Source organism: Durio zibethinus, chromosome 27 (assembly GCF_047325235.1).
Source record: "Durio zibethinus cultivar Kanyao isolate XHJ-2024 chromosome 27, ASM4732523v1, whole genome shotgun sequence".
Lineage (NCBI taxonomy): Eukaryota > Viridiplantae > Streptophyta > Magnoliopsida > Malvales > Malvaceae > Durio > Durio zibethinus.
In genome coordinates, this window is record NC_143188.1 from 12258788 (window position 1) to 12272240 (window position 13453).

At 28.8% G+C, this 13453-nt stretch overlaps 2 protein-coding genes across 4 annotated transcripts; both read right to left on the reverse strand.

Annotated features, from left to right (window-relative positions):
• Positions 1-5554: 5554 nt before the first annotated feature.
• LOC111279960 (protein FAR1-RELATED SEQUENCE 5-like) lies at positions 5555-9487 on the reverse strand. 3 transcript variants are annotated; one of them, XM_022867045.2, is made up of 3 exons: positions 9352-9487; positions 8136-8566; positions 5555-6001 (listed from the first exon to the last, which is right to left on the reverse strand). In XM_022867045.2, coding segments are annotated over exons 1-3 (636 nt in total). In that variant the 5' UTR covers positions 9353-9487; the 3' UTR covers positions 5555-5797. The 3 variants fall into 3 exon arrangements, with proteins under 3 accessions (XP_022722780.1, XP_022722779.1, XP_022722778.1); XM_022867044.2 differs by having other exon boundaries at positions 9356-9486; XM_022867043.2 differs by lacking the exon at positions 9352-9487 and adding an exon at positions 9194-9330.
• A 1787-nt stretch (positions 9488-11274) lies between these two features.
• LOC111279959 (Mitochondrial transcription termination factor family protein) lies at positions 11275-13453 on the reverse strand. Its single transcript, XM_022867040.2, has one exon. It carries the CDS (start codon positions 13349-13351, stop codon positions 12035-12037), a length of 1317 nt encoding a protein of 438 aa, XP_022722775.1. The 5' UTR covers positions 13352-13453; the 3' UTR covers positions 11275-12034.

Below are 13453 nucleotides of genomic sequence, written 5' to 3' on the forward strand. Positions count from 1 at the left end.
AAAGTTAAAAATGTTGATTGTATAATTACTAATCAAGGTAGAAAGGAGCATCAAAACTAAATATTAATGAGTTAGTAGCATAATGTATGAAATTCTCACCAAGTAGCCCAACTCAAAGCAAAATTTATTTTCTTGATAAAAATTTTATTTTTTGTATAAATGTATATGGAAAATTTTATAACATTAATTTTAATTATAATACCCATTTATTGTGTAATTATTGTTCATATTAGTAATATAACTACACTATAAATAATAATGTTAGTAATTTAGTGTCAATGTAGCAACACATTATTTAGTAGCATATTATTTTGGATTTGCTATTGTTATATAGAGTTATGTATTCATATTAAATGGGTATCAAAAATTTTTTATACTTAAAAAAATATACAAGTTTTTTATATTAATAATGTATATATTAAGAGTTTATATTTTACACATTATCATTATATAAATTTTATACACTATTAATGAATTAAATGATACCATATCATCAATGACAAAAAATAAATTTTTACTAGCCCTTAAGATAAATACATAAAAACTTAATTCTAAAAAATTCTCATTAATAAATTGACATCATATAATTCATTGAATGATAAGATATCAAATATAAACTCATATAAATCTTAACGTATTAAATATCTATATGTATGTTGTTCTCATTAAGGGTGAGAAAAAAATGGAAACCAAAAATCAATTTGAAACTATAGTATTCAGTTCATTTCAAATTTATTGTTTTCTTATTTAATTGGATTAAATTCGGATATTAAATATATATATTAAATGCATATGAGATTTTGAATCAAGATGTGAAAAATGAAAAAAAAAATCGAATCGAATTATATATTTTTATTAGTTTTTATATTTTTTAAATTTTTATAAAATAAAAATAATTAGGCAAAATGTCAAAAAAAAAACTTTCAAATAAAAATTCAATAGTTATTTAACCCTTAATATTTTATTACAATCAATCAAATTTTTAATTTTCTATTTTAAATCAATTGAACTCATAAACATTTACTTAAGCTATTGATTGGACAGAAACACTTAACAATTTTTCCTCTAATGGCTTATTTGGTAAAAATAAAATTTTGAGGGTTTAATTGATTGCAAAAAAAAAAAAGATGAAGACTTAGATAATTACTGAATTATCTTTTTTACCCTTTTGTCAAATAATTTTTTATATCTAAATATATTAAAAATTATATTAAAATAATATATAAAAATAAAAAATTAAATTTAAAAAACCAATGAATAAATAGGTAGAATACAATTCGGATTAATTTTAAAGAAAAATCAATACGAATTTGAATCGAATTTTAAAATTTCATAATATTATATATTATCTGAAAAAATTAAATTAAATTTAATATGATCTAAATAGCTATCACTCATAGTTTTTTTTATAACTTTTTATAATAAAATTAATATATATATAATTTCAAATTTAAATATATATATTCTTAATGTAATGCTAGTATAATAGATTGTTGACAATATGATTTACTTGTCGTACAATTTTAAAAACCAAAATATGTAATGTAAGTTTATCAAACTAGTTCCTTTATGTGTAATTAAAACCAAACCTTGAGGAGTAATGCACATTGTACTTTATAATTCAATACCTTTGTGTTATAGAATACTCTCCACAAGTTTCTTCCTCAACACCTTTTGTTGTGATTCATTTCTCCCCTGCACCTGTTGTCCAGTCTCATCAGTTCCTTGATCTTTTCCCTGCACATACTGTTTGCCTAATCTCCTCCTGCATCTGCTGTTCCTCTTTATTTTCTCACTACGCTTGCTGTTCTAAGTCAACACTTTCATGCATCTCATGTTTTGTCCCATCTCTCTCCTATACCTCTTGTTTTGCCTCCTCTGTCACTTGAACTGCTTTATCCAACTACTGTTTTGGTAAAATATTTTCAAACTTCAATCATATCTACCTTAAAAACATCAAACCAAACCTATATATATAGTAGATCCTCTTTAATTGATTTTCAATCCTCTAACATTATCATTTTTCAAAATAGATAAGCTATAGAATGTGAAGGATAAATATAAATAAAATCATATATTAAAATACAAAAAATATGCTTGATTTGTGAAAGCACATCAAAATTGATCGTCTACTTGAGTCATTAATTGTGAACAAATCACAAAACAAAAATTATTGGATTCCATAATATAAATCCTTTACACATTGAAATATAAGAAATTTTTCTTGAGAGTTTCTTCTACACTACCAAACTATCTCTTTCCTTTTCTGTGTGAAATGGTCAACCACAAAAAGACTGATCAGATCAAACTCATCATTTGTATATTTAAAAATCGAATATGAAAGATTTTAACTCTTAAAAATTTTTAATTTTTAAATTTTAAATTAAAAGATTGACTTTAAAACTTTAAGTAGTGATAATGAAATATGAAAATAAAAGGATTGCATTTTCTTTAAGGATACACTTATTCTAATGTAAGTGTTATATTTTTTTCTTTTTATATTTTTAAATTAAAATAATTAAGTGTAAGTATGACATTCTAATCTTATATCGGGATAATTTGAAGTTTTAGTATGATATATATAAGTAGAGACTTAATCTTAAATTTATGAAGCATTTTTTGTGAGATAAAATCATAAGATCTTCAAAAATAATATCTCATAGATTTGGTACAGGTCTCTAGTTGGATGGGAGTTAAATGTTATATGGTGGGATTTGTATATGCTTTATGTTGAGCTTGCCCAACATTTCTGTGTGTTTTGTATTGAGTTTGACGATGACATCAAGTGTTAACGAAAAAAGTTTATAACACCCTAATTTCACATAGAAATAATTTGATATTTTACTATGATATATAAATAAAAGTTTAATTCTAAACCTAAGAGGCTGTAAAGCATTATTTGTTTTGACTTAAAAGTTTCGCAATAAACCTCTATTTATATATCATACCAGAATCTTAAATTATCCTAACATGGGATTAGGATATCATAATAAGTATTATAGATTTAATTGCTACACAATAAAAATTAATCATCTACCATTTCACAAATCTCATTCCATCTATCTTAACATGCAAATTTGAAACTTTTAAAGTAAAATCAAATTCAATAGCTTATGGAAGGAATGCATGTATTTAAAAGACCAACAGTTCAAAAATAATTGATGGATTGGAAGTTTCTAGCTTTTTAAGTAAATGAATACTAACAATAATAGCAATTTTCATTGTTATGAATAAATATTAACAAAGTATTTTAATTTTAATTAATTTAAACTCATAACTAACTTCTTAAGGTAAGTACAAAAGTTTTAACTTCAAAAACTTTGATTTTAATTGTGATATTTTAAATTTCAAAAGTAATATACTAAATAAACTATTCTAAATTTGCATAAAATGTCACAAAATATTAAATATTACAATTTTCATTTCTTAAGATTGCTTATATGTAGAAAATTAACTTTGAAATATTAGAAAGATTGAATAATGTTCTTATATTCCACTTTTTATTAACATTTAGGTATTTCAAAAAAATTTTCATATCAATTACAAAAATAGTACACACTAAAAGAATTAAAGAAAGTTCAAAATATTGTTTAAAAAAATTGCCTAATCACCAATAAGTTATTGATTCAATTGGTTAATACTTATTTTCTTCGATGAAGAAGTCTTAGATTCAAATTTTATCGGTGATCACTTATCGGAATCATCTCGAATGCATGATTTGTAATAAACTATCTTAGACTATCAGATATGATATATCTTATTATGATCTAAAAGATTGAATAACCTAACTATTCCTAGATTTCTCTTAAAAAAAATTTGCGTAACCAAATAAGTAAAAAGCATTGTCGAGGGAAATCTTGCAAACTAAAACATATATATATATAATATGTATGGATATTTTAAAATAAAATAAAATAAAAGTAATATTTAATATGATATGATATATATTATTCAATTAATGGGTCTTGAGCTATTAACATGGATAAATATAAAGAAAATACTTTCATTTTTTAAAAATACGATTTGCTCGTAGAGATGAAAAGAATATCACGGACGTTTATACATATTTTAAGAATAGACTACTAATTAATTAAGAGTCATTTATCATAGGCTATTTAATTCTCTATTTAACATGTTTTTTTTTAGTTTGGAAATTTTTTTTTTGTCATTTTGAAAATTTTTTATGAACGGTAAATGATGCTAGTAAATCAATGTATTTTTTTTTTTTTTTGTAATTTTATGAGTCAGGTTTGATTCATATTTGATATTAATATTTTATTTATTTATTCAAATTTAGTCTCATTTAAAATTTTAAATCTCGAAATTTTTTTAAATTTGACCTAAATTAAAAAAAAAATGTTAAACTCACTCATAAAACTTAATTTATATAATAAAAAATTTTAAAAAATGATTAAATTAAGTTTAATGAAATTATATTTAATTCAAATATATATAAAAATTAAAAATTAAAATTATATATGTAAAAATTAAAATTAAAAATTATATAAAAATAAGAATTAAATTTAATAAAATATATAATTTTTATTTTTAATTTTTATATATATGTGAATTAATTTATATATAATTTACATATATATATATAAATAAATAAATAAATTTTAATAGATATGAATTTTAACCAAACCGAGTTAGATTCAAATTTTAAATATTTTATTCAAAACTTAATTCGAAATGTAAATGAATCAAAAAATCTTATTCAAACTTATTTAATTCAAACTTATTTAATAAATTTTAATTTTTTATTCGAACTCTTTTAAAACTTAAATGGACCTATGAATTTAAACAAATAACTCAACCCTTAAACATGTTTATTTATAACAAATAGTTGTTTATATTGAAAACACAGAACATGTATTTAAAATTAATTAAGAATTAAACTTATTTGATAATAATTTAAGATCAACTAAATTGCAACTTACTTATTAAAGACAAAAGTATTGGATTTTAGAAAAAAAAAAATACAATTAATTTAGTAAAAAAAAATTTTTAAAAATTAAAAACTAACCAAATCAAATCAAACACATTAATTAAAAGACACATATCACATTAATTTGGGTTGTCATGTGTAAAAAAAATAGACAATTAACATTGGATATTTTCCTTTCCGACAGAAGTTTCATCCTATTTTCAATTAAAAATTTAAAAATCAAATAAAAATAAAGTAATACTAATATAATTTTGAATCACTACAAAAAGGGAAATGAAATTCAAGACTTAATTGAAGATCCAAGGAGAAATCAAAACTTCATAACGGAGTTGAGACTAACGAATAATTGCATCGTACTCTAAACAGAAAAAAAAAAAAAAAAAAAAAAGAAAAAAGAAAAACGTGGACTCATTATTTTTATGGTAAAAATAAAATAAAATAAAATAAAAGCAGAGAAAAAGATTTCTACTTTTACTGTCTTAATCACATTGCATAACAGCAAAAAGGGCCTCTGTTCAAATATTCAAGAATGTTCTTTACCCAGAAAAATGTTGGTTCCTTCCTCAAAATGACAAAAAAAAAAAAAAAGTCCCCAAAGTATCTTTGAATTAAATAGCTGTTCATCTCATTCCTGTATTTGCATTTCAAAACCCTATTTGTACAGAGCTCTACTAGACCTACACCCGCAAAAGAAAGGAAGAACAGAAAAAGAAAAAGAAAATCCAACAGTTTATATGACACATTTTGATCAACTGGTGAGGGAGTTACTATGAGATGATAATTATCAGCTACATATGATAACAAAGCTTTAAGTGGAGGATGCTGGGATACACGCACCAATGGTTGAGGTTATCTATGTTGCAATAGCTGTAGCTCTATCGACTCGTATTCCTTCAAGTTGTTGACTACGTTTTGAACTTTCTTTGATAGTTGGTTACCATGCTCTTCAACAACTTTCATAAATGCAGTCAACTGTTCTTGATATGCTGCACAGAGTCGTTTCTTGTTCCGTAGCTCAGCAGTTAGTACTTGAATTCTCTTATCCTTCTCATCCTTCAGAGTTGTACACAGAAAGCACATCGTTTAGAAACACTTGGAAATCAAAACTTTGTTTCATATTTTCACTTGTTTGGTTTTGGAAAATATCATACTTAGAGCATAATGTGGCTACAAACATGTCTTTATATGCAAGCTAGTATACATTCCTGAAAAAGAAGCATACAAAAAAATTTTGAATGCTTAATTGTCAAAAGATATTAGGGAAAGTAATGGAAAAAGTAAAACCCATTTAGAAGATGATATATTAAATTGCCGATGAATGGCACAAATCAAGAGGCTCAAAATTTTGAGCTTCAAAATGATAATGCTAAAATCAAATGGGGTAATTTCACCACCTAAAATTACTTTAGAAATATTCAATTCATAAGCCTTAATTGGGGTTCGCTACATGAATTTGTTTTTCCCATTCCACTTGGTCAAGGGCATATCAACGGAAAGTTTTCAAGAAGCCAAATCATTTTTATTGATTTCAACCCATGACATCTTCAGCTTCCTATAACTCCTTTTATTCTTTCTACTGGCATCAATTTACTCTTGCGTAATGTCACATTGCTAGGCCTATGCTGCACATGATAAACTATCTAAATTAATCACTCCTAGGTTTATCCCTCTCATGAACAGCTTCAATTTTATTCAATTTTTCATATTCGAGTAGAAATCATCTCAGTATCCTCACTTCAGCAAATGTCTTGTCTGCTAATTGCATAATATTTAATACCATAAAGCATAGAGGATTTACAAAATTATTGCAAAAACGGATGGTGTAGATTTATCAGCAGCAGATATCAAAAGAAAAAACCACATGTCTGGCAACATTTATGAAATGTCCCAATAACTGAAAATTTGATATCAAAGGCAAGCATAAATGCATAGAAGAGAAGTATAACTAATTTGGGTTGAAGGATGATTCTTGGTTGAGATGCTGCTTAATTTTCCTTCACCAGTCAAAGCTGGAAGTGATTGTAATTCTTAGATTTTTTTTAGATTCACGCCTATTGAATCTGTCACTGTCCCATATTAATGTGGTAATTAGTATTAGGTTTGAGCACAGTTGCCATTTTCACCAAAGCTGGTATAGTCCTCATAGCGCATATGCTTGCAAAATACACCTCCTCTTTCGGCTAAAATGTGTAAAAAAGTAAACAAACCTACAGGCTACTTCCCCCTCTTTCCTTCCTTCTTCAATTAAGCAGCTTTCAGTCTAATAGTTAACCCAAATAAACTTATCAAAATTAAATGGATTCTATTCTTCTAGACGCATAAAGGTCATGTTTGACACATAAGATTATGATAGGATAGGATAAGATGATATTATGAATAGGATTAGATTAAATAATGTCATCCTATATCATGTTTGATGTGTGTAAGGATTAAGATAGGATAAGATGATATTATGAATAGGATTAGATTAAATAATGTCATCCTATGTCATGTTTAATGTGTGTAAAGATTAAGATAGGATAATTTATTTCTTGGTCAAAATTATCCTTCCTCAAAGTTTATATAATTTAAATTATTGATGTAATTTTTAAGGATATAATAGGACATGTAAGTTTAATCCTATGGATTAAAGATAATCCTCTCCACTTTGGAAGGATTGAATCATGCTATACCACGAGGATGATAATCCTCCTTGTAATCCTATCCCTTTCAATTAGAAACAAACCAAACATAATATAAAATGATTATTATACTATCCTATCTATCATCCTATTCACCAAACATGGCCAAAAGACCTTAGATTAACCTCATCTACTTATAAAAAATCCATAGCTTTCATGCCTTCTAAAGGAACACAACTCTCTGTTCCTAAAACCCCTTCTATAATTACAAGTTACATCTTCATACAATGGGTTTTGTTCTTCTTAAAAGGCATTTATACCATATCTTCATAGAGTAATGTTCTTCTTAAAAAGCATTTACACCATATCATTATAGAGTAATGAAAAAAAATGATACTAGACTATAGATAAATATCACACGCTAAAAACTTATTTTCCTACAAACAAGGGGCAATCTGAAGTCTGAAAAGAAGACATTATTCCTTAAAAACTTGAAAATGGTAACCACACTGCAGATTATAGTTCCAAAGAAGAGGAAAAGGAGGAGAAAAAAGTGAGCAACTCACCATTGTTTGACGAGCCTCACGTGGAGCGACTACAAGTGGATGATTATGATCCTTAACAAATCTCGTTATCACCCACTTTCCAGACTTATTGACCTTAATATGAATCATTGCCTTACAGCCTTCCCTTGAGCTTGGCCGCGGCTTTCTGACAGGGCCAAATTTACCTCGAATACTAACACAATGACCCTCCTTATTACATCCAAGTCGACGAGCAAGAATCCTCCCATCTCTTTCAGATCGGCGACAAGACATCACACGCATAACAAAGCCTACTCGCCGTGCATATTCATCATAAAATATCTTGGCAGCATCTTCAGATTCAAACTCCACACCTTCATGTGGTTCTACAATTGGATCTCCTTCACATGGGACTGCCACTATCTCTCCTCCCCTGAAGCTCTCTATCGCTACAGCACCCTCATCCAAATCCACTGCCACACAATAAGATGAACCATTATTCATAAAAATTTTTGAAAAAAAAAAGATAGAAAATAAAAATTATATCCTCTACAAGAAGAAAATGAGAACTATTGCTCATAACTACAATTCAAAGTAGAAAAGTAAATTACACAAAAAAAAAAAAAAAAAGATCATTTTAAGCAGTTCAAAAAGTTCCTAAACACTAAAAGCCAACAAAAACAAAAGCCTTTTCCGATCACATTATATCAAAAAAATGAAAATTCTAAGGGACCAAAGCAACTAAAACGAATTCATTCAAGAAGACATTTCAACGATTAGAACGCGAGACTCTAACTTGAACTTCCATGTTCAAGTCCAACTGAAGGGAGAGCAGACACTATCTCCCTTACTCAAGACCCGTGCCTCCATATGTACCCAAAAGGAACAAAAAAAAAAAAAAAAACCCATATTTCTTCTCAAGTTTATCTCCTTCAATAATTCATCAAATAATGAAGAGCATATATAATTTGATTTCCTTTAAGCCCAAATAAGAAACTGGAAGTTAAACCAATCAAACAGCTGAAAATTTCCATTTCATGCCAGCAAAAGTTAGAGACGAAGTGATAAAAATGAAAAGAAACAGACAAAAGAAATCAAACCCATTAAAATAAAAGCTCTCCTAACACTAAATTCACAGCGTTTATCATCACTCATCAGCGTATATGAATGGAAAAGTAAGCGAAATTAACGAAAGAGTCAGTGAAACAGAGGAGAAAAACAAATGGAAAAATGTCAAAAAGTGGAAAGAAGTTGTTACTAGCTTGATTGAGAGGATCGAAGAAGGTAAACGTGGACCTCTCGTATCTGTGTTCTAACCAGAGGAAGGGAAAGGACGGCCGCTAAACTGTGGGGGCTCTAAAGGTAATTTTGGAGAAAGTTTTAAACATAAATTCGGAGAATTCTTAGTGTACCCACGTTTTTCTCTATAAATTATTAATTATAAATAATTTTAACAAAAAATTTTTTTATAATTTTTTACTTTTTCGTTTTCGAAAATACATTTTAAAAAAGTCATAATTTTTTATAAGTTTTACGATTTTTTAAAAATGATGAATATCCCAAAATTTATAAAAAAAAAATTTAAATAATTTTACTTATAAAAAATTAAAAAAATGCATTTAAAACTCTCCCGTGAGGGAAAATTGAAGGGAAAGAAGAATGGGTGAACTTTTTTCAAATTTTTTATATCAAAATGTTAAATTCAATTTTTTAATATAAATCCAATTAAAATTACATATATTTGTATTATATTATTTATGTTACATGATTTTGTTTTAATTTTGACATAATGTAACTTAAAATTTTTTAATTTCTATAAAAACTTATATAATTATATTTAAAATTTTAAACTATATCATCTTCGTTTTTTTTTTTAATATATCTTATCACCTTATCACATTTTAGATTATCATATCTACTTGTCATTTATAAATTTCAACTTTCAATCATGCATATTTTAGCATAATTCAAGCCGTAACTCTCAATCGAATGAACTTATTAAGCTTCAGAATCAGCAGGTCATTGTAATTTCCTATGCTGTTTACAACCAACTCTTGATTCTGCTCTTTCTCCATTGGCCAAACACTTGGGAATGGAAATCTCGGGGCATTCATGGAACCTGGTATCCTATCGATCCAACCTCAAGCATTGGCTTGAGGCAGACAAACTCTATACCCAGCCAAGGTCAAAGGGGCATTCAACTACTTTCAATCAGTGTATGCAACCAGACAGTGTAAGCAATTTCAATTTGGCAAATTTTATGTGTAAAGCATCATTACTCATATCAGCTTCCAACTGATGGCAACGGGCACAACAAATTCTCAAGCTCCATTTTGATAGACAGTGAAATTGATTATAATGAAATTAAAAACAATAATAAAAATTATTATAACTGCGATTAAAAATAATTTTATTATTACTATGATTGAAAAAAAAATTAATGAAAAATTTATACTGAATAGATCTCACAAGAGCTAACACTTAGATTCAACCGAGCATGCGATAAGGTGGTGAAATCCAAATGGATACTTAGAATTTAGAGAAATCTTGCACAATTTAACAAATTTAAACAAGTTTATGTGAAATTAAGCAGTGAATGCATACATGCAGTATAATATTTAATTCAACAATCCAACCGAACAAACCAGCATCAACTTGGTTTACTCGATTACCATGCCTAGTTTAATATCTGCTCAGTCTTACTTGTCCACCAGCTTCATTGACACAAACGAGAATCTCATGAAGACCGAAGTGCTTTGATGACGGCAAGGCCAACCAGAGAGTCTTAAGTTAATTGTATCAAGATGTAAAGGTAAGGGGAAATGTTAGCGTGAGTATCGGGTGGGTTAACAACTAATGTTTCGTGCAGTGTGGTAAATTACCAGGTTCACAATGTATTAACTAAACTCATCAAGATGTTTCCCATTAACTTTAAATCTGTCAGCAATAATCCTTCGCAACAACCTGACGCTTTTATTCGACTTGTGATATGGTATGACAACCTTTAAGAGGAGTAAGAACCAGATAAAGCACGAATACAAGAGTTACAAAATAAAATTTGTGGACTAACCACTCCAAAGGCATCTCAGCGAAGTCAATCATTCAATTACCTATCATAGATTAAAAGTACAAGAGGTAAAAATCAAGTTTTCTGATATAGTCCAAGTTAGAAACTTATAGGTTGTTCTGAGAACAAGATAAATACCAGAGCACCTTTTGCTGTATTAGTAAATTCCATATGAAAGCAAAAACAGCGGTTCATTGTTCAGCTGTATCCAAACTGAACTTACAGAAGAAAGAAAATAAAAGAAGCAGGAAAAGATAAACATTTCAAAACCATTGTTTACAAGAATATAATGCTAAAATCAAGTCGGCCAAATCCCCATACATGTTTCTGGAGTACAACTCACCTTTTTCCTCATGGTGGCTACAACCTTTTGGCAGAACATTTAAGCTCTCCGCATCACATACTTCTTCAAGTGCTCTTTTTATGTGTGCATTATTTTCTAAAGCCTCCTTGCATTCAGACTGGATTCCTATAATTGGCCAAAGCAATAAATACGTGGACACATATAAATATACATGTATACATCCACAGTGAGATAAGGAGGAATGAAGAAATGTTGTGCACTTTGCCATATTAAGGATCGGTAAAGATCATAGACAATTTACATTCCTTCCACCATTTTCCGACTCTTCCAGTTACTCTGGTTTGAGATTCAAGATATTGAATTGCCAGAATCAACAATACCCATCTTAAACCGTATTCAATTAAAAGTGAAAGAAAAATGAAATTTTTCTATGAGTCTAGTGACTCGCTTCTGGTGCTAGATGAGCCAGTCCTGAGTCCTGACCCAGCTGGCACCATACTGGGAAGAATCTGCATTAAGTTATTCTTTCATCTTGATTATAAACCAATTATTGATCATTGGCTTTTTCACTTAAACTAGTGGTTCCATAAAAGACTTCATGTTGTTCACATCTTCTTTTGATTCTGTATACTCTTGTGGTTTAAAAAGCTTCCACATCCCAACTGGATGCCGCCTTTGAATGCCAGCCCCTTTTGCAAACCTCCCAAACATCTTTTCACACTCTGGATATGGCTTGACATACAAATTATAGAATCTAAGCCTGCTTGGCTTTATCAAACTCTTCAACCCCACCTCAAAACCCAGTGCACCTTTTGATCTCAAATACTCTAGGACATTGTATCGCGGCACAATCTGTTTCTCAAAATTCGCACCCAAATACTCTGGAACCTCAACCAAGCAACCAACACCATACTTCATTCTGTTCACCAAGAACTCAATTTTCTTCTCAATCTCCTCTATCTCATATAAAATCAATCTTGGCTCTTTCCACAGGACCTTAAATGCTTCTCTACGAATCAACCCGTGTTTGCACAAGCAATCAACTCTAAGCTTAACTTTAAACCCAGCCCTAAATTCTCCTTCACTAAAAATACTGTCCTTAATGGGAACACGACATTTCAAAGTCCTCAACAATTCCAAACACCTTGACATTTCCCCTAATTCCATACCCAAAACTCTCGGCTCGCTTACAATCTCCTCCCTCACCTCATTTTCACTAAAACCCAATTCCAAAAATTCGTAAAGCAATGGCTTCAACCTATTTTCAACATCAAATCCTAAAACCTCAGGAAACAAATAGAAAACCTTTTCAATCCCATATCCTGAAATCCCAATTCCTTCCAAAAATCCAATCTTTTCACAAATTTCATTTTCCTTCATCACAATTATCCTAGGAAACCCTTCTAAAACCCTAGTCAAAACCCCACCATTAAACCCTAAACCCTTCAAAACACCAACACTCTTCAAAAACCCGTCTGGGTCAATCTGAAATCTCCTAGAAACTGCCAAAACATTGCTGATAACCAAAGGGGAAACACCCAAGTTTTCAAATTTAGAAATCCCAATTTGCCATCTCTTCAAAAAATCAAGGTCCAGAACTGCTGGACAGTCAGATAATAAAGAAATAAAGGAATTCTGGGGAATCTTAAAAGATAAAAGAATGTTTAGAGACTTCTGGATGTCATTCAAATTGGAATTCTTGAGTAAAAAATGGTTTTTTGCAAGAAAAGTGTGGAGCTGAGAAGGTGGAAAACCATACCTTTGAAGGAGATTTGCAAGAGAAATCTGGTTTCTGTATTGGGAAATTTTGGGGGTAATCGAAGAAAAGAATTGGACTGATGAGAGCCGGCTGAAAGCAGTCGCCTTGTTTAAGGCAGTGATAGCCATTGTTTTTTCTTCACTTCAAATTCTTTTGTTCATTCTTCAAGTGTATTTTAAGTTTTCGAGCACTTTCTTTAGCCAGTTTTTCATAATATAACTATATTTTAT

Coding starts and splice junctions, on each gene's coding strand:
- LOC111279960 (XM_022867043.2), bottom strand. CDS start 9,248: ATGAGTGATGATAAACGCTGTGAATTTAGTGTTAGGAGAGCTTTTATT. Junction 8,567..9,193: donor GAGAGCTTTTATTTTAATGG/GTTTGATTTCTT, acceptor ATTGTGTGGCAG/TGGATTTGGATGAGGGTGCT. Junction 6,002..8,135: donor GTGAGGCTCGTCAAACAATG/GTGAGTTGCTCA, acceptor ACAACTCTGAAG/GATGAGAAGGATAAGAGAAT.
- LOC111279959 (XM_022867040.2), bottom strand. CDS start 13,351: ATGGCTATCACTGCCTTAAACAAGGCGACTGCTTTCAGCCGGCTCTCA.